Source organism: Sinocyclocheilus grahami, unplaced genomic scaffold, assembly GCF_001515645.1.
Source record: "Sinocyclocheilus grahami isolate Dianchi unplaced genomic scaffold, SAMN03320097.WGS_v1.1 scaffold964.1, whole genome shotgun sequence".
NCBI classification, from domain to species: Eukaryota; Metazoa; Chordata; class Actinopteri; order Cypriniformes; family Cyprinidae; genus Sinocyclocheilus; species Sinocyclocheilus grahami.
Genome location: NW_015506143.1, coordinates 376,338 through 401,883, shown reverse-complemented (window position 1 = coordinate 401,883; position 25,546 = coordinate 376,338). Strand labels below are relative to the sequence as shown.

The 25,546-nt window shown below is 37.8% G+C and overlaps 3 protein-coding genes across 8 annotated transcripts in view; 1 reads left to right on the top strand and 2 right to left on the bottom strand.

The window, feature by feature from the left end:
- LOC107564799 (cellular nucleic acid-binding protein-like) overlaps positions 1–3,076 on the top strand; it is a 16,178-nt gene extending 13,102 nt beyond the window's left edge. Inside the window, exon 5 of the mRNA XM_016249962.1 lies at positions 2,087–3,076. Within this exon, the coding sequence (XP_016105448.1) occupies positions 2,087–2,204 (118 nt within the window). The 3' untranslated portion in view covers positions 2,205–3,076. The remainder of the gene's footprint in view (positions 1–2,086) is intronic.
- A 1,996-nt stretch (positions 3,077–5,072) lies between these two features.
- On the bottom strand, positions 5,073–17,624 carry LOC107564798 (platelet glycoprotein IX-like). 2 transcript variants are annotated; one of them, XM_016249961.1, is made up of 3 exons: positions 17,432–17,624; positions 13,696–14,115; positions 5,073–5,877 (listed from the first exon to the last, which is right to left on the bottom strand). In XM_016249961.1, the coding sequence occupies exons 2-3, from the start codon at positions 14,112–14,114 to the stop codon at positions 5,817–5,819; spliced, it is 480 nt and encodes a 159-aa protein (XP_016105447.1). In that variant the 5' UTR covers position 14,115; positions 17,432–17,624; the 3' UTR covers positions 5,073–5,816. The 2 variants fall into 2 exon arrangements, with proteins under 2 accessions (XP_016105447.1, XP_016105446.1); XM_016249960.1 differs by lacking the exon at positions 5,073–5,877 and having other exon boundaries at positions 13,247–14,115; positions 17,432–17,622.
- Positions 17,625–20,907: 3,283 nt separating this feature from the next.
- Positions 20,908–25,546, bottom strand: part of LOC107564797 (IQ motif and SEC7 domain-containing protein 1-like) — an 81,028-nt gene continuing 76,389 nt past the window's right edge. For all 5 annotated transcript variants that reach the window (XM_016249954.1, XM_016249959.1, XM_016249957.1 and 2 more), the window contains one exon: positions 20,908–21,300. In XM_016249954.1, coding sequence (XP_016105440.1) covers positions 21,287–21,300 — 14 coding nt within the window. In that variant the 3' untranslated portion in view covers positions 20,908–21,286. The remainder of the gene's footprint in view (positions 21,301–25,546) is intronic.

Sequence of the window (25,546 nt, the reverse complement as noted above, 5' to 3'; positions counted from 1 at the left end):
AGCATCTTGGCGGCAGGGATTTAAAACTTTAACAAGACTCAAACTGACACAGAGTGAAAGACTGGATTTTTTTGATCAGGTAGGGTACAAGTGATTTTAAAACATTTCAACTGGTTTATATATATCGTGTATATATTATTTATCTTGTATAAGATGCATTTGGTTGAGTCAAGCGCTTCATTGTAGTACTGCTGTGATTATCTCTTTAGTGCGCAGTGCGAGCAGGACAAACAACAATGCAGTATATTAATAACTATGACTGGTACTGTCATATACATAACATTATAATGAGAACACTATTACAATAAAACGCTGTGAATTTTTTGAGTTTAGTTGCTGTGTTTCTGCACGTTGTTACAGGAGTTCATTCAGAGCCGTGCAGACACGTTCATGTGTATTCGGGGCATTTTGTGCAGATAGCCTATAAGTCGTAATATTAACGTTATGTTGTATAAATAACAAAGCGTATTCTATATGAGATAAATGAGTTAAATCCCATTGATTAAAAACCTGCTGCTTCATTCTACTGGTCATCTTCAGCACGCGCAGCTCAAAAAATAAATGCAGAATATTAATAACTGCTGTTATAAACGTAATGTTATAATGAGAGCACTATTGAAAAAAAAAGTTGTGAATTCTTAGGGTTTCACTGATGTTTAAAGGGTTAGTTCACCCAAAAATTTAAATTAGCCCACAAATTACTCGCCCTCAAGTCATCCTAGGTGTATATGACTTTCTTCTTTCAGACGAATCCAGTCAGAGTTATATAAACAATTGTCTTTAATCTTTCAAGCCGTTTAATGCCACTCAGCGGGTGTTGCATGCATCAGTCCAAAAGAAGTTAAATAAAAAGTGCCCATCCATAAAAAAAAGTCTCACACGGCTCCGGGGGGTGAAGAAAGGCCTCCTGTAGCGAATCGATGCGTTTTTGTAAGAAAAATATCCATATTCAAAACATAATAATCACTTTAATGTAGCTTGCGCCAACAGTTGAACACGGAAGCAGTTCTGGGCGGATGACGTATGAGGTCAGCGCTGCGCATGTGAGTCTCGTGAAAACCAACGTTTGTTTACAGGAGCAAAGGAAGCTAAGTTTCCTTACTTTAGCAAAGGAAAACCACTCTCCTCTTGGCTTAGATCGAAATCCTCCGACATTCTTCTTTACAAATCCTTGTTTTGTACTTCTAATAAGTGACCGTTGTTTTCTTTTGATCTCTCCTCTGCGCTTCCGCGTTCGTCACTTCTGAGCGGCGCATGCACAAAGCTGACCTCATACGTCATGTGCCCGGAGCTGCTTCCATTTACAGCAGTGAGCGCAAGCTAGATTAAAGTGATTATTACATTAAAAAAGAAAAAAGAAAGTCATATACACCTAGGATGCCTTGAGGGTGAGTAATTTGTGGGCTAATTTAAATTTTTGGGTGTTAACTACCTTTTAATCGCCCCCAAAACTATCAGTCGACTATCGGCAAGATTCGAAAATTCCGATTCGACAATGAAAATCCTTAGTCGGGGACACCCCTAATCAAAAGTTGCAACTTATTTATTTAATGAGCTAATATGAACTAAGAGTTGTATTTGTTTTAAACAAAGATTAATAACTTCTGTAGCAAATGTAGCTATTGCTCATTGTGAATGTTAATGCATTAACTACTAATGAGATCTTATTGTAAAGTGATACCTATTGGTCTTTATAATTATTTTGCACTTTAATCTACTGTGATTAAAAGTATTATCAATTAATCGCAACATGAAAATTTGATACCGGCATATCCCCCCCCAAAAAAGTTGTATAATTCATTCAAAAAACATTGTAATTATACATTTAAGTACTGAGTAATGTTAATTAACTACATGTACTTACTATATGGTTCGGGTTAATAGGGTTTGGCTTGGGGTTACTTGCATGTAATTATGCATAATTTATTGTTATTATAATAGTAAGTACATGTAACATGTAACAAGGGCACCTTAAAATAAAGTGTTACCTAAATGACTACTACCATTACGACAATTAAGTACAGGGCAGAATGCTGGATGCAGGCTTTGAGTTCAGCGGGAAACTAAAATGCGTGTTGGTTTGCAGGTGTGGTGAGATTGGTCACGTGGCAGTGCAGTGCAGCAAGGCGACTGAGGTGAACTGCTACAACTGCGGCAAGACCGGTCACCTGGCGAGAGAATGCACCATTGAAGCATCTGCGTAACTTCCTTCCTCTGTCGCCCCTCCTTTCCTGATTGATGGTTGTTTCTCTTCTCTGAATCCTCTTCATTGGCCAAAGGCTGGCAAACAGAGGCCTTTCCCAGGCCAGTGAGCAGCTTTGAGTTTTGTTTTTCCTTTATGAAGAAAAGGGGTAAAAAAAAAAAAAATCATATTGCGTTTAAAATTAAATGTTTATTTAGGTAGAGGTGAAATGTATGACGCTTTAAGGAACCCCTTTCCATGCCACTGGTGAAAAGATCCATTACTGGGACATCCCACGCCACAGGGAACCTCTGGGCTCACGAAAGTGAACCTTAGCTCAAATGTAAGAGAGAAGTCAGGCGAAGGCTCAATTCTGGTGTTTTGTTTTGTGGTTATATGGAGAAAAGTGAACGCAGGCTTAAGAGACCATTTTCATCGCAGGAAGTTATTAATATCATCATGATCTGGTGCCCACTAGTAGCTCACATCAAAGTGTGTGCGTCTCCTAAGAAAATGTTATAATGGAATATTTGAATTAATTTCACTTTCAGAAATCATACATTTAGATTTTTTATTTTGTTTGACTTTTTTTTCCTAAAAAGTCATGTTTGCGGGTTCAGCAAACAGTGCTTGTTAATGCTGAACACTACAGAGTAATTTTAGTCCTTTCTACCTTCAATTATCCAGTAAAATAGAGAGACGTGAAATTAGCAACAATTTGCAAAAAAGAATGTTTTCACAGAAATCAGATATTTTTGTACAATATCACTTGGACTACTGTAAGAATATCATTGCTTGTACTCAGTTTTTAAGTCCGAAGTAAATTGCAACTTAAGTCCTAGAACATAGATATGTAATTTTAAGCTGTCAATAAAGTTTGAGGAGGATGAGGAATCTGCCTGCGTTCATGATTTTTATTACCTAGAAAAAATGAAATGGTTGACTTTCACTCCAAATGGGCATTTGGTATTAATTGGGGCTGAAATTTGGAAAGAACTTTTTTTTTTTCTTCCACAAGTGTATTTATAAAAATAAAATAAAAAAAAAGCTACTGTTCACTATTCAATGATATGAGCAGCTACATCAGACACAATTGGCCCATTCAGTAGTTAACATGCACTGAAAAGATTAATCCACATTTAAACTGGACAGAAGCAAAAAGAGAATTTTGCATCTAAATTCATCAGGTTAAAGATACTAACAGTTTAAGTGTTGTTGCAGACAAACCGTCTACACAAATTAAGAGCAAAACATATCTAATTGCATGGCAAATTCATGCCATTTCATCTGCTCTGTCATCCAGCAATTAGAAATGTATTTAAGCTGTGTAATGTCCAGTCGTTATTGCAGTTTTTTTTTTTTGTAAAGAAAACGTCTTATGACAAATTAATGTTAAATGATTAGAATTTTTTTTAATGAGTTCTTTATAATTACATAAAATATTTTAAATATTAAATAATGAATGTTGTAATAAGTGAAAATGCAGGCAGGGCAAGTAGATATCTAAACTTCCAGTAGAAAAAAAAAAACTTATGAGCATTTATTTGGCATTTTTCTGTGCCATTATTGCAGAGTGATGGTAAGATAAAGAGGGTATGGGTGATTGCATATGCACTCCTGTGGGACAAGTTTTGAATTGCTAGATACTGGAGGAAGAAATGTACAATACTAAGTGTACATACCTAAAAAAAAAAAAAAAAAAAGAAAAGAAAATTTGCTTAAATATATGTAATGTCTCTAATATACAGAACCCTATTTGTGTTATTGGTTTATTGAGCAGATAGTAAATGTTTACAGGGCTGGAAATAGCCTTTTGGCACAGCGTGACAATCTTACGGGACAGGACAGGAGCTGGACAAAACATAAAAACCATTCCGTACAGGGTTTTGTGAAGCAGCCCAGCAGCATTTTAGTTTAACTACTTAATTTAGCATTTTGTCAGTAAATGTATTTTTTTTAGTAGTGAAACTACTGAATTGAAAAGTGCTTGTGTCTGCAGAGGTATTTAGCCACTAGATGCCGGGGCCCTTATTCACAAAACATCTTAAGGCTAAAAGTAGCTCATAACTCAAAATTCTTAAAAAGTAAAAAATTAAAAAGTGTTTTAGCACTAAAACTAGCTCCTAAATCTGTGAAACGTTAGGAGCAGTGAAGAGGAGTCCTAAGTCACTAAGACCAAATCACAAACTATCCTAAAATGGCTGTTGCCAGCAATCTGGCTCGGAACTTAAACATTTTAGAAACATTTGATGATAATGGGCTTTTAAAAAGGTATCACCTTTGGTTTTGGAGGTTATCCCAACTCCAAATTTACTTTTATATCCTTGTTTTCATTAACCAGTTGGGCAAGATGTAACAGCTGTTCTTGCGTCCAGTTTGGTTTTCTTTTACGTTTGCATGTCTTACTATCAGCCACGATTATTCTACTCTGTTAATTAAAAGGCTGTTTATATGCATATCTGCCAATTGTTATGAGAAGCATACATGTAAGAGGCTGACAATTTGCTGAACATACTTGTTTAATTAGACACTTAGACTGCATTTTAAAATCTTTTTGAATTTGGCAATTAACATTTTTATTGTTTTACCTTTGAGTATTGTTCCTTAGTATAAGTTTGTCTCAGCAGCTTTGTGAATAGGTTTTAAGAGAAAACTTAGCTAAAAGCTTAATATAATATAAATACTGATATTTAGGAGAGCTCTTAGTTTTCTCCCATCTCCCGACTGCATCTCTGGAGCTCAGCCACAGTGATCTTTGGGTTCTTCTTTACCTCTCTCACCAAGGCTCTTCTCCCCCGATAGCTCAGTTTTGCCGGACGGCCAGCTCTAGGAAGGGTTCTGGTCGTCCCAAACGTCTTCCATTTAAGGATTATGGAGGCCACTGTGCTCTTAGGAACCTTAAGTGCAGCAGAAATTTGAGATTATCTTCTTAGAATATTCTTAGAAAATTAGATTATTTTAGATACATCACAGGTATGGACTGTACAGAGGCATCACAATGAAACACCCGCTGCAGGATAAAATGATAAAGGCCTGTGGCAAACTTGTGACAGCAGCCTTTATGTTCATGTTGCTGAGCCAACACAGCCAGCATGTCCGTCAGCTACAGCTGTATGCCATTCCTGTGGGAAAACAGAACATTTAGCAAACATCTGACATTCATCTTCACAGAAACCGGTGCATCAAACCAAATTCTTTGTTGCATGCAAATTAAAACACATGATGGACATTTTAAAGCAGTTGTAAGTTACAAGTCATCTAGTGTTTATTATCAACTGCATTGCATTAGCTTTATGAATTGGCAGGTTTAATCTGGCCTAGAGGAAATATGAAACCTTGTCTCGTCAGCGTAACAATGAAAACCAGCTCCATGTTTCTTAATGATATCTCCAAAACTGTTGCATGTACAAGGTGAACAGCAGCAATCCTAGTACTGAGCCTTGTGGCACTCCATGCTGATCTTGTGATTGATATGACACCTCTTCGTTTATTACTTCAAAGTGATAACTACAATTATAAATACAGTCAGATAAATACAGTGTTGTGGTCAATAGTATCAAAAGCAGTACTGAGTGCATAGTAGCATTCCACACCTAAACACTTCCTCCAGGTGAAAGAAAGTACTTCTCATTTCTTATTTGTGCATCCTCATTTCCTTTAGTCGCTTCCTTTCCCTGTGTCTCAGCTCCCCTTCCCTGGTATATGAGAAAAGGATGCAAGGAAACAAAATGAGGACAGAGGAATCGAAGGAAAGATCATTTGTACATTGGAATATTCTTGATCACTCAAGCGTCATCAGCTGCACTCAGAGGATCTGAGGGGATGTTGTTGAAGGTTGGTTATTTAAGACATTCATTACATGAGATGTATGGTTTATTGAAACTGCAAAGGTAAAACAAATTCTGATTATTTTGATAGATGTGAAAGGGGGAGGAGAATTTATATGTGCATCAGGTTGGGAACCAGATGAGTCCTCTGCACAATCTGACTTTGTTGCAACCTAGAATTAAACTGCTGTTCTCATCTGGCCAGAGGAGAATGCCAGACTATTTCCCTTTTTTAATACTGTAAAGCTGCTTTGACACAATCTGCATTGTAAAAAGAGCTATATAAATAATGGCGACGACTTTTTTGACAAGAAAGACTTCTGCATAGGATACACCTGTGCCTCTTTGCTCACAGCTCCTCTGGAAGCTTCCTCACTCCTCGCCTCCTCATGGTGCAATGAAAGGTTTGAGATGTCCTTCAAGATGGCTAACTTTGATCGGTTTCTGGGTCACAGGCTGGAGGATGGAGGAGCGAGGAAACAAGGAGGCATCAATTTGATTCCCTTTGCCTGAGATAGGTGATGTAACAGACGAACCAGAAATTGTCGCCACTGTTTCTCACTTGTCTATCTCTGAGCTCATCGCTGCATCAGAGACCTGCCTTCTGTTAGCCCAACTTCACACACAGACAGAGAAACATTGGTAAAGACAAAAAGGTGGTGCAAAGAACTAGAACCTAACTTTCACATCAGACGTGAAATATTCATTGTGGGACTATAAAATTGTGCAGGGTGACCACTGTTTAGTGGAAATATTAGCACTATGCGCAAAATTTGTCAATTTAGCTAAAGAAAGGCACCAAGGGATTGAATGAACTAATCTTCAGGAGATAAGACAATCCACACAATTGTCTTTTGCTGACTTTTGATGATATCCAATATGTGCATTCCAATATATAGGCAACAGTATTGCCCACAAGCTAATGGGGCAGTAAATCAACTGTTACAAAATTACTGCAAAATTTCTGGGCAACACCACATGCTACCATACCACATGGCTACACCTTTTGAACTCCTGCATAGCCGTAAGATGCATACTGTAATGTACTGCCTGTCAGCATAGACACAAAGACCTGTTCCGATGTCCAAAACAACGTGACATATGTGACGGGGTTTCAAGTGAGGTGTTGAAAAAAGTAAACCAAGCTTACAGCTTCAGGTTCAAGAGCATTAACAGCAAACAGGTCCTTTAAGGAGCTTTTAAAAACAGCAGAGTTAAAGGACTGTGTTATAGATTAAAGGGTAAGTTCATGATTTGAAACAAGCTGATTGTTGTTCTTTTAGTGTGCCACAAACTGATCACCTCCATGCCACGCCGAATTGAGGCAGTAATTAAAGCAAAATGGGCCCCTACCAAGTATTGAGTACATGTACAGTAAATGAACATACTTTCCAGAAGGCCAACAATTCACTAAAAACGAATTGGTGGGTTTGTTAAATGTGAGCCAAAATCATCACAATTAAAAGAACAAAAGACTTAAACTACTTCAGTCTGTGTGCATTGAATTTATTTAATACACAAGTTTCACAATTTGAGTTGAATTACTGAAATGAACTTTTCCATGACATTCTAATTTATTGAGATGCACCTGTACTAGTCTAAATCCCATATACACACACTTCAAGAAACATTCTTTAGTGCAAGAAGTAAACAGGATGATGGTTCCAGTAACTCTGTAATTAGGCTGCTTATTACTTAGTGTTCAGAATGTGTTAATGCATCAAAGCATTGTGTTATAGTGTTCTAAGATTGTTTTAATGTTTATTCTGTGAAGAAAAGGGGAAAATTTAGCATCTAAAGAGGTTTTATTTAGCCATTTTATTGAAATAGGAAAGTCTAAATGGAAAGGAGAGAGAAGAGATACACTCTTGCATATGCCTGCTTCTTGAGTGTATTCCAGATGAAATGACAGCGTGGGCCTGTTTACACTTGGCTACATTGTACATTTTCACTGATCGGATATTTATCCAAACATAAAAGTCCAGGGGCCATATGTATAAAGCCGCTCAGAGTAAAATTTTAGTCCTAAGTGTGTCAAAATTCTTAGAATTATGTCATTGTACTCTTATTCCTAGACTTAAGAATAAGAGTGATTCATAAAGGTTCCTAAGTGTTAAGACTAGGTCCCAGCTCCTAAATTATTTAAGAGAGCTGAAGAGGTCTCCTAACCTAGTTAGGAGTAACAAGATGGCAGCACAGAGGAGGAAACAAACACTTTCCAGCGAAGATATGACGTATTGGAGTTATATGATGATATGGAGTTGATAAAATGATACAAACTTGATTGTCAACTGACAAAGTAAGAAATTTAATAATCTCTTCCACTCAAGTCAATGCTCTAACTGCAGATATGTAATAAAAAAAATTTGGCTGTAAAATAGGAAAAATGCAGCATGACACGGTAAGCAGGGTCTTAAATATTGTGGCACTAACCCCACCAAACACAACAGTGGCCAAAAGTGATGTGTGGATTTTTTTTTTAATGACCCCACATTTCACTTAAACCATTAAAATACAAAGGGGGAAAAAACACTGACCAGTGTTGCCAACTTATTTCAATCGAAAGTAGCTAAAACTGGTCACTTAATGTTGCTAGATGACCTCATAAAGGTGAGTTCACTGATCTATATTTATATTTATATAGATCAGTGAACTTGCCTTTATTACGTCATGGGAGAGTCTCGGAATGTAGATACGGTTTGTCCAAGAAACTGATTTTGTTGCTTTTGAAAAAATCTCTCTAAAGGGATGAGGAAGTGTAGTGACAAAAATGACTAAATTGGCAACACTGGCACACTGACTACAAAATAAGTTATTAATATTTAATAGGTCCTCTTGTTTTTGCATGTGTTCATAATTTCTTTGTATGACAGCATGCCAAAAATTATGACCGCACAATTTGGCATGTTTCATTGCATTATTATCACAAATAAAACAACTGACTCTAAGCAACTATGCAATATGCTTACAAAATCTTGAACATTCATTTATTAATTTTTTTTAATTAAGGGTGAAATTTCCTTGTCCGGACTTCACTTTTGGCCACTACTATATGGCAATTAATTAACTTTGCGACTGACCGCCAAACCATACTGCAAATACAAGCCACTTTTATGAGGATTGTGGGCTTTCATGGAGTTGTTGGAGCCACTGGTTGAAATCATGTTCACATCATTGCTCCAATTGTAAACGAGGAGACATACCAATAGAAAACGAAGCATCAGTAATAATTTGTGATAATTTTGCACAATGCAAAGCATTTAAAAAAAAAATGCATTTAAATATTAAAATATTTCAGTGTCTTAATTAAATTATTTTATTGTAGTGACATTAAATGATTAGTGTTGTGCTGCTGTGACTTTACATGAGCAGGCTCACTATTGGCTGATTCAGAGGTTGAGGTCGGCCATTTTGTGTTGACATCATTGTAGTGCTTAGTTCACAACACTCAGTCAACACTTAACAATCAGTCTTAGACTTTACTGAAAGCTGCTTTTAGCTTCTTTATAAAAGTCCTACTTTTTACTAAGATTTTTTTGACACAAGTCAAAGCTTAGACTATTCTTAAGAGCATTTCTGAGAAGTTTTATACATACGGGCCCAGGTGTAAATGTACCCTCAGATGCATTTGGGGTCATTTACAATGCAATCACTCAAATCCATTTCAGATGGCAACAAATAAAAGTCTATCCACCTTATTTTTCCCATAAGAGCGGATGTGCCCATTTGTAAATTTTATGGGTCTGGCTTCCGGTCTCTTGTTTCCAGCTATTTTTAGCTGTACAAAACAGCTTGTTTTGCTGCTTGATATTGCAAATTACCGTTATTTTAATGTATTATCCTAATTATGAAAACACTGGTTTGTAGTGCAAACAATTTGACCATTTACTGCATGTTGTTAGGCCTGTCGCAATAATCAATATATCGACTTATCGCGCAATATATGTACATGACCTCAATAATTTTTGGTGACGTAATATATCGCACATTATATTTACTTAAAAAATGTCACTATGTTTTGGACATTCCACTTGCGCCTGTGTCTTTTGCAGCTTCTCGTACATAACGTGTAGTTATGAGGTGCTTGTTCAAATTTAAAAAAATGCTTCTGCAAAAAAAGTTTCATCTGCAATCCCTTGTTTAGGGATCTGTGCCTTTGTGCATATGGACATCTGACTGCGAAGTAGTGATTGTGTTTTTCAGCAATCGTGTGTGCACCCTTAATTTACAGAGAAAAGAAGGTCAGGGAAAAATCTCCATACAAGTTCTTTGTGCATTTTTCTTTTTTTCTACTTGTTACTCTGCACTTTTTGTTAAAAAATTTATATTTACTATTTATTCAGGTTTTTTAAGGTATCTAATATTTTGATACTTAATCTCCATGATCTAAATATTCTTAAAAAATTAAAAGTTTGTTGTCATTTGGAAGTGTGTAGGCCTTCTTGAATTATTATGCTGTTACATTATGATTCAGTGGCATAAAATGGTCTTTAAAATGACAATAATATCGCTTATCACAATTATTTCTGGGGCAATATATCGCACAACAAAAAGTTGTTATCGTGACAGGCTTACACGTTGTCAATCCTCTCGTTATTTCCCTACAGTGGCTAATGAACCGGAAGTCTCACGCATAGGCTTACTTCCATGTTGAAGATTAAGGTGGATATAACAATAATATTTGTCTTTGTCTAATTATGTGTTTATGAGTTGAAAAATTTATATTATTATTTAGCTATTACATATATTTTGGTGGTATAATGTATTGGTAGCAAAAAAAATAAGTGTATTGGTGCAGAGAAAGTAGGCTTGTAATGCTTATTTTGTAAAGAATTTGCAACAGTTTTTTTATCACTTAACTAGAACCACACACACTTGTGGTTTTCACACCCACCTGAACACTTTAACCAAGTACTGAAAAAAAATATGTCATGTAAGTAGACAAGTGGTCAAGTGTGGGTATTGGAACAGGCCCGGTGTGTCCCAGGGTTTGGTGCCAAATACAAAAAAACAACTTTTGTGGATTTTCTAAGTCAAAGATGGCTAGTCCTGCTTCTGGTTGGCTTCCATCTTGTAGCGCTACTATCCTATCCTAATCAAACACATGAAAATATACTTGAAAATAACAGACAGGTCTGTTGGTACAGAATTGGAGCAGAAGTTTGCAGGAAGTACTGATGGGCAGTTCGGATCATTTTACTGACTTTCTCAGTTCGATCTTGTTCATCAAAATACATTTTTATTCAAGCTATTTCGTTCATTTAAGTGATGTTATTCCAGGGGTCACCAGACTTGGTCCTGGAGGGCCGGTGTCCTGCAGAGTTTAGCTCCAACTTGCCTCAACACACCTGTCTGGAAGTTTCTAGTATACCTGGCAAGACCTTGATTAGCTGGTTCAGGTGTGTTTGATTAGGATTGGAGCTAAACTATGCAGGACCCTCCTTGGCCCTCCAGGACCAAGTTTGGTGACCCCTGTGTTATACCATTAACAGCCAAATTCCGCAAATAAATCCACCTACACAATCTAGATCATATTCCGAATTAACAAATCATTATAATGCAGCTAAAGATAATTTACAGGAAAAAAAAATTACTTTACCTTTCGAGTCTTTCGTTCATTTTTTATGTGACAGAAGCAAAGAACAATCATTTATGACCCGTCACTTGCAGAAAGGTATCTCACCAGGAGCAGGGCTGGCTACCCTGTTTAGTAGGGCAGCCCCCTAATAATCAACTAATCATTAGTCGACCAGAAGAAGCTTGATCGACCAAAACTGTATTAGTCGCTTAGTCGCAGAAAAAAAAAATCCACAGGCAAAGTCACTCAGTCCGTGACTAACAGATCGTTAACGGCTAGTCTATGGTAATACAGTACATCGGACAGGACATCCAAAAGCTCGCCTATCATTCATCGACCACAAATATGGCTTATCATCTGAAATATGTAAGTATTAGCAACATTACATGAACGAGAAATGTGTGCTGTTCAAGTGTCTTGTGTGGAAGCTGAACAGTAGCTCACTGCAGGACAGATGGAGGCGCCGCTGCGCTCACTTGAACTTAAAATACTCTGTCATTTTTGATCATATAGATAAGAGTAATACAGGTGCATCTCAATAAATTAGAATGTCGTGGAAAAGTTAATTTATTTCAGTAATTCAACTCAAATTGTGAAACTCGTGTATTAAATAAATTCAATGCACACAGACTGAAGTAGTTTAAGTCTTTGGTTCTTTTAATTGTGATGATTTTGGCTCACATTTAACAAAAACCCACCAATTCACTATCTCAACAAATTAGAATACTTCATAAAAAACATTTTTAGTGAATTGTTGGCCTTCTGGAAAGTATGTTCATTTACTGTACATGTACTCAATACTTGGTAGGGGCTCCTTTTGCTTTAATTACTGCCTCAATTCGGCATGGCATGGAGGTGATCAGTTTGTGGCACTGCTGAGGTGGTATGGAAGCCCAGGTTTCTTTGACAGTGGCCTTCAACTCATCTGCATTTTTTGGTCTCTTGTTTCTCATTTTCCTCTTGACAATACCCCATAGATTCTCTATGGGGTTCAGGTCTGGTGAGTTTGCTGGCCAGTCAAGCACACCAACACCATGGTCATTTAACCAACTTTTGGTGCTTTTGGCAGTGTGGGCAGGTGCCAAATCCTGCTGGAAAATTAAATCAGCATCTTCAAAAAGCTGGTCAGCAGAAGGAAGTGTAGCGTCTGGACCACTCAAACACACAATATGTATTTTGTTTAAGTCAGAAATTCTCTACACACTATAGAATCTCCATAACAGTTCCCGGCAATCCCTGGAACCACCTGCAGTCTCACCAGTGAGAGTCTAACCCGGCTACCCTCAGGTGTAGATCTGCTGAATATGCAAATGGTTCCATAAATTTCATTCCTTATGTCTCTTCTCTATTTTTATTTTCAATTTTAGTCTTATCTGGATTTGGCAATCAGAAGAAGTGTGTATCTTGATCAGGGTCCAGTCCAATGTTGCTTTGGATAAACTGGCACAAAAGTAAGATGGATTACCTGATCCAATATAGCAAAACTGGGATTTCCAAATCCAGATCATTCTTATTCAGATTTAACTTTTTTAACAACTGGGCCCTTTTTAACAACCGTGTCCCAAAGACAGCCTCACCAGCCTTGAGGTTGAAATTAATAATAATGATTCGCTTGAAACCTTTTGTTTGGCTTAGAGGTTGTTTTAATTTATTTTTTTGAACATAATATAATAAATAAAATCCACCTTACAGAGCAAAATATATACTAAACTGGCAAGATTTACAATTTCGCAATATGACAGTCCAAGTTACTTATAAAATTAAAGTGTATCATATACTAGAAGGGATCAGTACACAGTTAAGTTTTTCATGGTACTTTAATCTTAATGTTGTGTTGCTTGTGCAGCACGTCCAGTATCTGAGGGAGGATGTCCATGTTGAGTAAAGGCTTGTCCACGTCATCGATTCCTGGGCTCAGTGACCCGATACTGCACCTCATCCTCGCTCTGTGTTTGGGTTTGAGCGATCGAAGAGATTCTGCCTCAAATCCAGTGTGTCTCTCATCGATTCCCAAAATAAACGTAGAGTTTCTTGCCAGTTGCATGCACCACAGCAGCAAACCAATGAGAAAGCAAAGCATTAAGCATAAGATGGCATTATAAACCCACCCAAAGCAGTGATCAGATACATAAGACTCGAAATCAGCATCAGTGAGCTCATCGATGGACCTTTGGGCTAGTTCTGCAGGACTGGCACACACCGGCATCACAGAGATGGCTTTATTCCTCTGTAGCCATTGTCTTAAGTACTGGATGCTGCAGTCGCAGTGGAAGGGGTTCCCGGATAAGTTGACCAGCTGCAGGTGGTGGAGCTGGTCTAAATGCCCAGGAGTTACGGTGGTGAGGAGGTTGTTCTGCAGCAGGAGTTCTGTGATTTCTGCAGGAAGACGAGGGACGGTTCTCAGGCCCTGCGAGCTGCAGTTCACCCTCAGACCTCGGGACGGTAAAGTCTTGCACCTGCAGGACTGGGAACTGATGTGTGCAAAGATCGAGCTCAAGAGAAGGGTCAGTCTTGAACTGAATAGCATCCTGTGTGTGAAGAAACCACAAATACTTTAGCACATGTCTTCAGAAGCAGGGAGTTATTGACATCATTACATGCAATAAAAATCTGAAGCCTGAGTAGCGTCAGTCAATTGACCTATCGGTAAGCCCCTCCCCTCGAACGCAGATGAGCCAATGGCAGTTGAGTATCAGATGCATGGGAGCGGAACTTGGACATCTTTAGGTTTCAGTGCCATAGAAAAAACACTGGAGGATCCGAAGCTTGCATCTGTGTGATGGTGTTTATTCTACAAAAATAGTAAAACGACGTGCCTGGGGTCTTTGTAACAGTGATTCCAGGTATCCTGAGAGGATGGGCAATATAATTTATTTTATTGCATTTCCTAAACCCAAACAAAACAGAGCAAAATGTCCCTAAGCATTCAACCCCAATCCTAATGATGACAAAACTTTCATTTTCTGGTTGTCATGCTCTCATCAAGTTACAATTTTCATCTGCTCAAGCAGAACGTTAATGTCATCTTGTGCTTCAGCAAAGTATCTCTGGCTGAAACTAGCTAACATTGAAGTTAGTGATTCCATGCGAAAGTACAAACCTAAATAGCGAACTGTTCTCACATTATGTACATTGTTGGTCAAAAACACATAAACGAAGGTCTACATTTCAGTGCATCTCCATAATAGAATGGTTAAATGCACATTAATTTAATCGTACCCTACGATACATGAACAGTGATGACCCTGCATGTTGTCATCCGCAATCGTGACTACCGACCATAACATGAGGCTTCTCGCATTGTGATCTGTAAACCCTCGCTTCGAGTTACCCACCGTATTTATTTTAAAATATTTTATATATCCCTCCATGGCAATTTTTAATTCCCACTTGAATGTTGGCCCTTCTGTGTCCAAAATTGTTCAAAAACTCCGTGGGACAAGGTTTTCACACTGACAGTTGTCACTGTAAGACAGCTTACAAAGAGCAGCTCCATTTGTCCGTCCGAGGGAGCAACAGTAACTAAAGAGGTGGGGCTTACCAATAGGTCAATTGTCTTGGAGTACATACCCAGATAGCACACGTACATCACTATTTGACGTCTGCATTTACATCTGCAAGACGTATTTTTAGAGCAGTGGTCACCAACCTTTTTAAGCCCAAGTAATGAGACTTGCTGCTACCAATGCATCCACAAAATGCTGCTGTGAGCATGTAGGAATACGGCTGCTGCACATATAACATGAATAACCCCCATAACATACATGATCACCCCGTAGCAGATCTATACAGGTGGAGCTGGGGGAGGTGGAGGGCTTCTGAAGCGCTGTGACTGATATAGCGAGCACTGTTGAGCAGCGAGCTCACTGGCTGCTGATACAAAAAGAACCAATCAGCTGCGCCATGTGATAATGATGTCATTAGGTCAGATTGAGTTTGACCTATCGGACCGTGCCATCTAGAGTTTCATGCCAGAACTTTGAATATATCCAGTATTTAGGGCAAGTTGTGAATTATTATGCTTATAAATTGCTCTGTTAGCTTAAATAGATGCTAAGGGGCATAGCTAGACCCTTTTTACCTTTTTGATAAATCCTTGTCTGGCTACAGCGATCACCATATAGCAATTAATTTTCCCTGTTAATATGTCAGCAGTCATGTGATGTATGCTGTCTATTGGCTTTATGCCAAATATTGCACGAACAAACCTGGAATCCCGGAAAACAAACAAGAGGATGTCTCATCCCATCCTCTTATTGGATAAAGTGTTAACAGCAGTGTGAACTGATGGCAATATCTATGGACCTTTGAAGTAATCAGTGAACCTATCTAGTTGTATTCATTTTATTCGATGTTAGTAAGAAGAAGAAAAATAAACTCTTAGATATCAATGTGCATATGCGATGGATATCTGTTATGCTCATCTTTGGTAGCTCCTTATCTTTAGTAAAACAGCTCTATATTTAACGGAGCACATACTAAAGACCTGAAAGTGAAGCAATGTGAACTGTTTAATATGTGCATTAGGTCAGGGTTGTCCAATCCTGCTTCTGGAAGGCCTCTGTCTAGCAGAGTTTAGCTCTGGCTAATTAATCTAATTAAACACACCTGGACCAAGGTAATCAAGGGGGCTGTGTTTGGAATCACCTCCTATAGCCTTAAATAGGCCAATATTTGAGGGGGCAGCAATTTGTAGTGGTATGTGAAACCATAGTGAAACCATTCAATCCCATAATGCACCGCAATAACGAGTGTACCCATAATGCACTGTGAGGGACTTGCCGAGAGAATTCCCGCGTCTCACCAGAGGATGAAGCCTGCAGCTGTGTTAATTTTCCAAACCGCTGGTCCAATGTGGCTACAGTGTAATATCAAACCCCTATACAATTCTTTTAAATTGATTATTTAATAGTTTAATGGAGTTTTACACACGCTAGTTTCCATGACAGAGTTCAAGATTAAATATGTTAATTACTACTGGAGCTGCCAGCGTGCTAAGTTTGAAATGATTATTGAACAGCAAGCACAATCTATACTCAGGGTCCGAATTAACTCACTCGCTTTCATTCACTCCTTCATTAGTGGACCAATGCAAGGAATAGTGAACGAGGTAGGAGGTGATTTCAAACACAACATCAGTCTTTAGGATCGCTAGAAACTTCCAGGCAGCTAAACTCCAGGAAAGCGGCCCTTGAGGAGCAGAATTGGACAGGGGATTAAAACTTGTACCAAAAGAATGCCAAATTAAACTCTTGTGATCTAATCAGTCAAACGGGCTTGCAAAAAGTCTGAAATTGTTCATCATTCAGGTTGACGCTTTCAGTCAGTTCACTCATGCACTGAATCCTTTACAGAGGTTTTTCACACAGTAGCGGATGTAAGACAGAAAACAAAAGAGCTGGATGAGCCACAATCCATTGTAGGAAACAACACTTATATTCTTTGTCAAGGACAGCATTTTGAGCAGCTTGTGAATGACTTGGGTATTTATAACCAACATTAAAATAAAATTGTTAAAATAGCTTGTCTGTGCAAAGTTACATCAAATATTACAAAATATGACATCAGTGTATAGTGTGTTTAAGAAACACTGTCCAACAGTGACATGAAAGAGGTCAAACATCTCAAAAGGTTAGACAGACTAGACATTATAAACAGCACTGAAGAACACTGTGGCTGCCATAATAATAATAAAATATATTCGCTGCTTTATATAAAGGAATGAGCTTTTTGATATGTCTGTACATATGTGACCACAAAATTGGACATTTAAGTCTCTCTTAAAATGTTTGAATGCACTAGAATAAGACAGATTTTTGTGTGAGTAACGGATGTAAGACTTACCTTTTAGCATGTGATTGACAGCAACTGGAGAAGTGTAATAATCATTCTGGCTTTAAGCTGAGACGTACATCCACTAGAGTTTTTTCTTGCATATGTTTCTGTACATCAAAACAGGCATTGCTGGCGCTTTAAACTGTGAACGTCTGGCACTGTTTTTCCTGTATTTTTGACAGTTTCCCAGGGCTGGCCTGTGTGAGCAGAGGATAAGACTATCTGCCAACAGCACATTAGAAATGCCCTGCTCACTGAAAAAGCTGCATGCTTTTATCTGCAGTTGAGATGAGCAGTATTGGGGGTGACGCATTATTGTAATGCATTACTTTTAAAAGTAACTTTCCCCAACACTGGAGATGAGTATGAAAATATTCTATATTCTATATTCGCAATAAATTGCTATACATGATGAATGAGCAATGTTTAGCCTGCGGTGCGTACATGCCACCAAAACAAAAGACTCACATTTGAAATGTACTCATTCGCTTATATTTAATTAAAATCTGCAATCTCTTTAAATGTGAATATATCAAAATCAAAAATAATTTAAATGATAGACTACTGAATGCTTTGGAATTAGCTTGGACTGTCTGATTAAAAACAAACAAACCGATCAGTCAGCTATACGTATCATGTAATTGTTTTATTTTATGTTCTGAATGTCGTCACAGTTTGAGTTTTATATTGACTGTACACTGACATAGATAACCATCACATAAAATAAAATCTCAAAAGACAAGCATTCTCTGTTCTACAACAACCAAATAAACCAATGCCCTTTATTGTGACCTATTTCTCAGAGTGGTTGATTGGGACAGTGTGATAGCAGCCTGTGAGGAGAAAAACATCCAGACAGAGGATCTCAACAGTTTCAGTAACGCACAGTAAAACAGATGGGAACACACCTCTCATTTAAAGATAGACGTCACATTATGCAGTCGGGATACTGTACACACTATATACACAATGGTTCCCTAATATATTTATTACTGCTCAAATGTGTCTTCACAAGCCCTCTTTACATGGGCTATAGTGGGACAGGATCGTTTTACATGGATGAGTTATCTGCAGTAACACACAACACAGTACAGAACAACAGGCCGAGCACGAGAAATGATGAAACGCATAAAAAGAGAATAAGAAATATACAGAATAATAAGAAAGAGAGGTAAAGTGAAATAAAAGCGTTAAGGCTGAGTGTTGATCAGCTCACGGTGGACAGTGCATTTGAACCTTCAGTCCTTCATCTGTCAATCAAAATATCAGAATATTAATATTTTATGCAGAACAAAAATCTTTGGAAATGGTTACTTTGTAAGTAATATAAATGCAAGATCTTTAAAAAATTTTCTTCTTCTTAAAGTCAACATGAAACACAATGAAGTCAAATGGGTTTGTTAATGCTGAGCAAAACAGGATATTAAACATGGAAAAAAAGCAAGGGAGGATTTGCTTTCATCCATCAAGAAATTATCAGACTGTAAAAATGGCAGGTGATTGAAGGAAATCAGGCTGAGAAATAAAAGAGTGCGATGATTTCAAGCTGATTTTTAAAATAAGAAGAATACGAAGGCAACTCTTTTTGCTTTGAATTTAACACAAGGAACGTATTAAGCGAAGTAAGCATGGTTAGTTTAGTTTTTAGTTTAGTCTGTTCGTGTTGACTTCAGCATATCAGAATGAATATTGCACTCAATATATGTGATAAGTTGAAAAGAAAACCTAATGCTTTGTTTTGGGGTCATGAAGACGTGCTCCGAAGCAAAGGTTACAAAATTTTGATCCTGAAAAACAAATCGAAAAATATCAGCTTATATATCTGATCAGATTGCATCTTTACAACAATCATTTTCATTTGCCTCACTTCACAAACTAAAAGTTCATTTCTAGATATACATTCCTCTAAACCAGGAGTGCCCAAACTCGGTCCTGGAGGGCCGGTGTCCTGAAGAGTTTAGCTCCAACCCCAATTAAACACACCTGAACCAGCTGATCAAGCTCTTACTAGAAATACTAGAAACTTGAAGGCAGGTGTGTTGAGGCAAGTTGGAGCTAAACTCTGCAGAACCCTCCAGGACCCAGTTTGGACAGCCCTGCTCTAAACATACAGATGCTTGCATAATATCACCTGAAACAATCCCCTGGTTGTTTAAAAGTAAAAAAAAGAAGAGTACTTTTTACATGATTGCACTTCATTGCCATGGTAACACTGGTTTATTTTCAATAATAAATAAACACCCAAGAACAACATCAATAACAAATCACAGTTAAAGCCTAGCCGATCACTTTGACGCGTGTTTGATGAGAATCTCTACGCCACTCCCAAGAACAACATCAATAACAAATCACAGTTAAAGCCTAGCCGATCACTTAGTGGCGTAGAGATTCTCATCAAACACGCGTCAATGATGAAGTAATAGTAAAGATGCTCCAGCCATGACCACGTCATCATGACAAACATATTGCACTTAAAAACAAACAAGAACAATCCATAAAATATAGAAAAATAATTCCATCACTGGCCCTCAGAAGTCCAGGAGTTTCCTCCAACGAAAAAAAATCATGTTCAGTTATTTAAAAAATTACTCCAGGCATGCAAACATATTTTAACATCTGCTCAAAACCCTTACTGTAAGTCTGTAAGATTCATATGATGCTGTACAAGTTCACCGTATAGTTGAGCAGTTCAAAGTGCCACATGATACTGCATTTGTGCTTTATAATAGATCACAACGGAAGGTTTCTATTAGCATACTTATTTAAATATGACTTCCACTCAAACTGACCAAGATATTGTTCTCAAAAAGTCGTGAATACATCTTTTACAGTATTCTATAACATCGCTTTTTGCTTACAATGTTTTCAGTTACACTACTGTACTACTGTTCTACACACGAAACATAGAGGGTGCAACGGTCATTGGCACGTTCATTAATGATCGTTTAGACTGTCATCTACAACAAATACAGCGTTAGAACATCTACTCTGTCATTCTGCTAGTTTGAATGAATGTCAGTCACAATGTCAATGTTTGAATACAAGCAAACCCACTCTTTTGTTTGTTTTTATAACCTCTGCCAGGCAAACCTAACGAAACCAGTCAAAGAAATCAAGAAACCTGGCGGGAAATTAAATATCATATTTTGCATAAAGGCAACAAAACCCATATTTAGGACTATTAAGATTTTTTGCTGATATTAAGCACAATTATACACACTTCTCAAATCCTCAATAAATAAATACAAAACTGCGATTGCTATTAGAACCATACTACTACTGCAATATGAAAAAAAACAACAACTATGCATTATTTAAACGTAAAAATATTTGTGCAGCATGGTAACTGGCTTTTAATGTATGCTAATATTAACTGAAATATCATTGTTTTATTATGTTTTCCAGGAACAGACTAAAAACTATTTGATAATAATACAAATAATTTTATTATTATTATAACTTTAAAATGCAAAAAAATTAACAATGCAATATATCTTAATGGTCCTTGGTATTCTTTATGCAAAATATAAATTCTTATTCTAATCTTGTGACATTCACCCGTAGGCAGAATGAAATAAGAGCGAGCGAGAGACATTAAACACAGATGCTGTTTTTGGCTGAAGCTCACACCAGCGTGCTGATAGCGCAGGGGCTGTGTTTGCTGATCATGTGCTGTTCTCTGAAAGCTGTTTGAAGAGATACGGGCCGTGTTGGCTGGGTGCTATAGTGGGGTGTGCTGATAGGGCGGATGGCTTGACCCGAATGCTCTCAAAGAGTGACCCAAGGAGGGAGTCTGTAGCGCTGTGTCTGTCAGGGAACAGATGCTCCTGGAAGGAAGGGTCTCTCTGGCGCAGAGGAGGACTGCTAAAGATGGAGCCCTGTGAGGAAAGACGATAATAAATAATTACGCTAATAAAGCGTCCAAACACTTTAAGTCAACTAGATTTTGAAGTGAATATGTGCAGTAGTGAAGTAAGTATAGACATGTATTTTCATAATCATTTCCTCCATTAAGGCCCGTTAAGACACGGTTTCACAGACAGGGCTTAGCTTAAGCCAGGACTATAGGTCTTAAATAATTAAGATATTTAAGCAGCTTTTATAAAAATGCCTTAGAAGAAAACGTTACAGGTGTGCATCTTGAGACAGATCAATTGCACTGACATATTGTAAGATCTGTCAGAGCAAGATATTTTTAGTTAAGACAGCTCAAACATGCATTTTAGTCTGGGACTAGCCTTAAGCCTGGTCTGTGAAACCGGGGGTATATCAGTCACTTCAATGCTTCCTTTTTAAATCCTTTTTAGCAGCTGACAGTATGCGGTTACAAAAAAGAATAATCCAAGGCACTTCTTCTGGTCCAAAAAAGTTAAAAAGCCTTTATTCACATTCTGGCCATCTCAATAAACATTAAATATGTTTATTATATGTTTTAACACAAGGCTGAAGGCAGTGTGCAGAGTTTTAGCCATTTGTAATGTTTATTGAGATGGCCAGAATGTGAATAAAGTTGGGCTGTCAAAAAAAACTAAACTCATTTTAAAGGCACTCATTTTATTAACGCACGATTAATGCAGCGCACGATTCCTGTTTGACAACATGATTGCAGCGGCCAGGCAGCTCCCGTTCGAGCATATGCCTTGCATTGCACACAGCCTCCACCGAGCCATCACAGTTTCGCTCCAGAACAGCCCGTTTGACAGCGCCTTGGCAAAAGGTGTGTGCGTGTGTCAGTGAGAGATTGAAACACACACCTATAAATCGTCATATAAATCATAAAGAGTGGATTTCTCTGTTGTTCTGACGTGTCTCTGACAGTGTGTTGTGTGTGTGTCAGTGAGAGTGAGACATTGAAAGTGAGTGAGACACTCATTGTCTAACTAAAGTGCTTTTCTCTATTATTGCAGGTATGTGAGTGAACTTCTAGGAGGAGAGAAGTTTGTTTCTTGCTCACTTGTGCTGCCAGCGTTGTGTCATCTATCACGTGTGATGAAGATGACCCAGCATACATGGTTAAGTTTAAGGAAACTTTCACAACAGACATGGACAAACGGAAGGAAAAAAACAACATCACATGGCTGAGGGTTGCAACAGCACTGGACCCTAGGTTTAAGGACCTCAAATGTCTGAGCAGGGCTGACAGAGCTGAGATGTGGAGTTCAATCTGTGCCCTGCTCCGGGAGAGGGGGCTTGCACAGCAAGATTAACCAGTGACAACTGAGCCACCTAAGAAGAGATCATGTCTCAAGTCTGTGCCAGAGTCTTCATCTGATGAAGAAGAGGACTGTATTGAGAAATGTGTGGAGCGCTACAAGGCAGAGCCCTCTATTGGCATAGAGGACTGTCCCCTGCAGTGGTGGTTCAAACATGAAGGGGCACACATTGAGATGGCCTACCTTGCAAGCAGATACTTAGCAACACCTGCCACATCCATACCTTGTGCCCTGTCATCTGAAAATGTTGATTAGAGTATTAAAAACTTGAAAAATAGTAATTTAAGGTACATTTAGAACAGATAAAATTGTGATTAAGTTGCGATTAATCACAAGTTAACTCATGACAATCATGCAATTAAATATTTTAATCGATTGACAGCCCTAGAATAAAGGCTTTTTAACTTTTTTGGACCAAAAGAAGTGCCTCTTCTTTTTTTTTGTTACAGTTGCTTTAAACCCAACCACCTTCTGGGATTACTTCACAAGGTCCTTAATCAGCAAGTAGCGCTTCAAGATGACTCCTACGATCTGTTAATGTGAGGCTGTCACTGCAGGCTGTAGACATAGTGGATTTCACTCTCAGAAATAAAGGTACACAAGCTGTCACTGGGGCAGTACCTTTTCAAAAGGTACATGTTTGTACCTAAATGGTTCGTTTTTACATATTCGTATAGGTTACACTTTATTTCGATAGTCCACTTTAGACATTCTACTAACTATAAGTAACTTTGTAACTACATGTCAACTAATTCTCATTAATTTGCAACTACATGTCTACTAACTCTCAGAGTAGACTGTTAGGGTAGGTTTAGAGTTAGTAGAATAAGTTGACAAATAAAGTGTTAGAAGATATTAAGCAGACAGTCTACTAATACTCTACTAACTGCTAGTTGACATGTAGTTGCAAAGTTACTTACTGTTAATAGAATGTCTAAAGTGGACTATCGAAATAAAGTGTTACCTTAGTATATACTGTATGTACATCTTAGTACTTCAAGTGTACATATCAGAACCTAATAATAGGTACAAAAGTGTACCTTCTGAACAGGTACCGCCCCAGGGACAGATAGCTCTGAGTTTTGGTGACACCATGAAAGTCTGAACATGCACGCTTCAATTTCATTTTGACAGGAAACTGATAGTAAATTGCTGACTGTCCTTCAAAGTGTCGGTATTCATTTTCTCAAAATGTCAACATTCAAATTTTGTTTAAGGTATTTAAAGACATTGCATTGTACTTTTTTTATATTGTTTGAGTTGTCTGTGAATGAAAGTGTTAATTTTTTTCTTCCACTTTATAAATGAACACATACGGCATCTATAAAATGCATAATTCCTGTGAGAATTATGTGCTGTGTGCCCAGTAGCATGTTTACAAATGAAAAGCAGCATAAGTGGACTGTTTTGGCATAAACGGCCCTGTGTTTATAATACATGCACTTCTGTGGTACAGTTTTAATGAATGAAAAAAACACATGGTCCACATGAATCCAATTCAGTGAAAAGAACTGACTCAAATCTGACTCTTTTCAGCAGGAATGGCTTCCCTGTTTGGGAAATCTTGTCTCTTGGTAGAAAATCTGCAAATAAAGTACAGAAGCACATCCCATTGCTTAACAAACCTCTTAAGGCAGGTCTATTTGAAAAGTTTAGGTCTATACATTACTTAATTCTGCTTCCAAATATTCGGACAGGAATTCTTAATTTCATAACCCTTGCACTATCTTCAGATAGTTCTAATTCAAAAGGGCTGCAAAAACAGCTCGTACTAAAATGGGCAGACACAAATGTTAAGCTTTGGACGGGTATCTGCATTTGCTGTAACATTCTTCCATTTGTAGGGTAGAAACCAAAAGATGATGAGTTGTAGATTATTCATATTAAAATATTGAAATCTATGAAAATAATATCACACATGCACACAGTTAAGAAGAACAAATCTTTAACATGCAAAGCATTGCTCTTTGGAGTAATCACATTGTTTGATTCCCAATGTTAGATATTTTAACGGATGAGGTCTAAGCAGCAATCCACTTCGAATGAATACTCAAATCATCTATCAAAATTAATATTAAAAAAGCATGCAATATAATGCGTGAACGAAAACCAGACTGAAATCCACATTTGACTCAGTCTTCAAAGGTCTGATCAGCATGAACTGATGAGACTCGCAGGGACACCAGGCATCTGAGTCTGTATGTGTGAGGTTCATCAACCATCAAACAGACACAAGTGAAAGCCCCTTTAAAAAAGAACCGAAAGAATAGACTTGCATGAACATTAAGACTGTTTGAAAAAAACATGCATGCAAGCCCCAAGTGAGTAGTTCATGCATGTGAGCAGGCAGGCAGCGTAGGCATCAATAAATATGTTGCAAAAAAACAATGGACTGTTTTAACCCATGAAGCACAGAAGGTGCAAAGAAACTTACTTCTATACTGCTGTCTAGAGATCCTGCACTAGTACAGCGCCCATGCTTGCCTGCCCGAGACATGCAGTGGCATAGATCAGAGATGTACATCACACCTGTAACATCCCTCTGCTCTAAACTGATGGACACACAAAGATAGCTGTTAGAAAACACTCTCTGTCTTTCTGTTGATTCCAGACATGCCTTACTCCTTCTTTTTCTCCCTCTCTCTCATTCTTATATATACAACGCATTCTCTCTGAATTCCCCCTTCTGTATCCATCTCTCTCTCTTGATATTATGTTTTAAATATGTCTTACTTATATGCGAAGTATGCATGCTTAAATGTATACATTAGCTTCTCTTGGTTCAAATGTCCCAAATAAGGACATGAATGTGAGGACTACAAGGGTAAAGTAGTTTGTGATGAAACCATGAAGACAGTTCAGCATTCTTCGCAAAAGTCTATTCCTAATATGTCCATGTTTTTCTGTACAT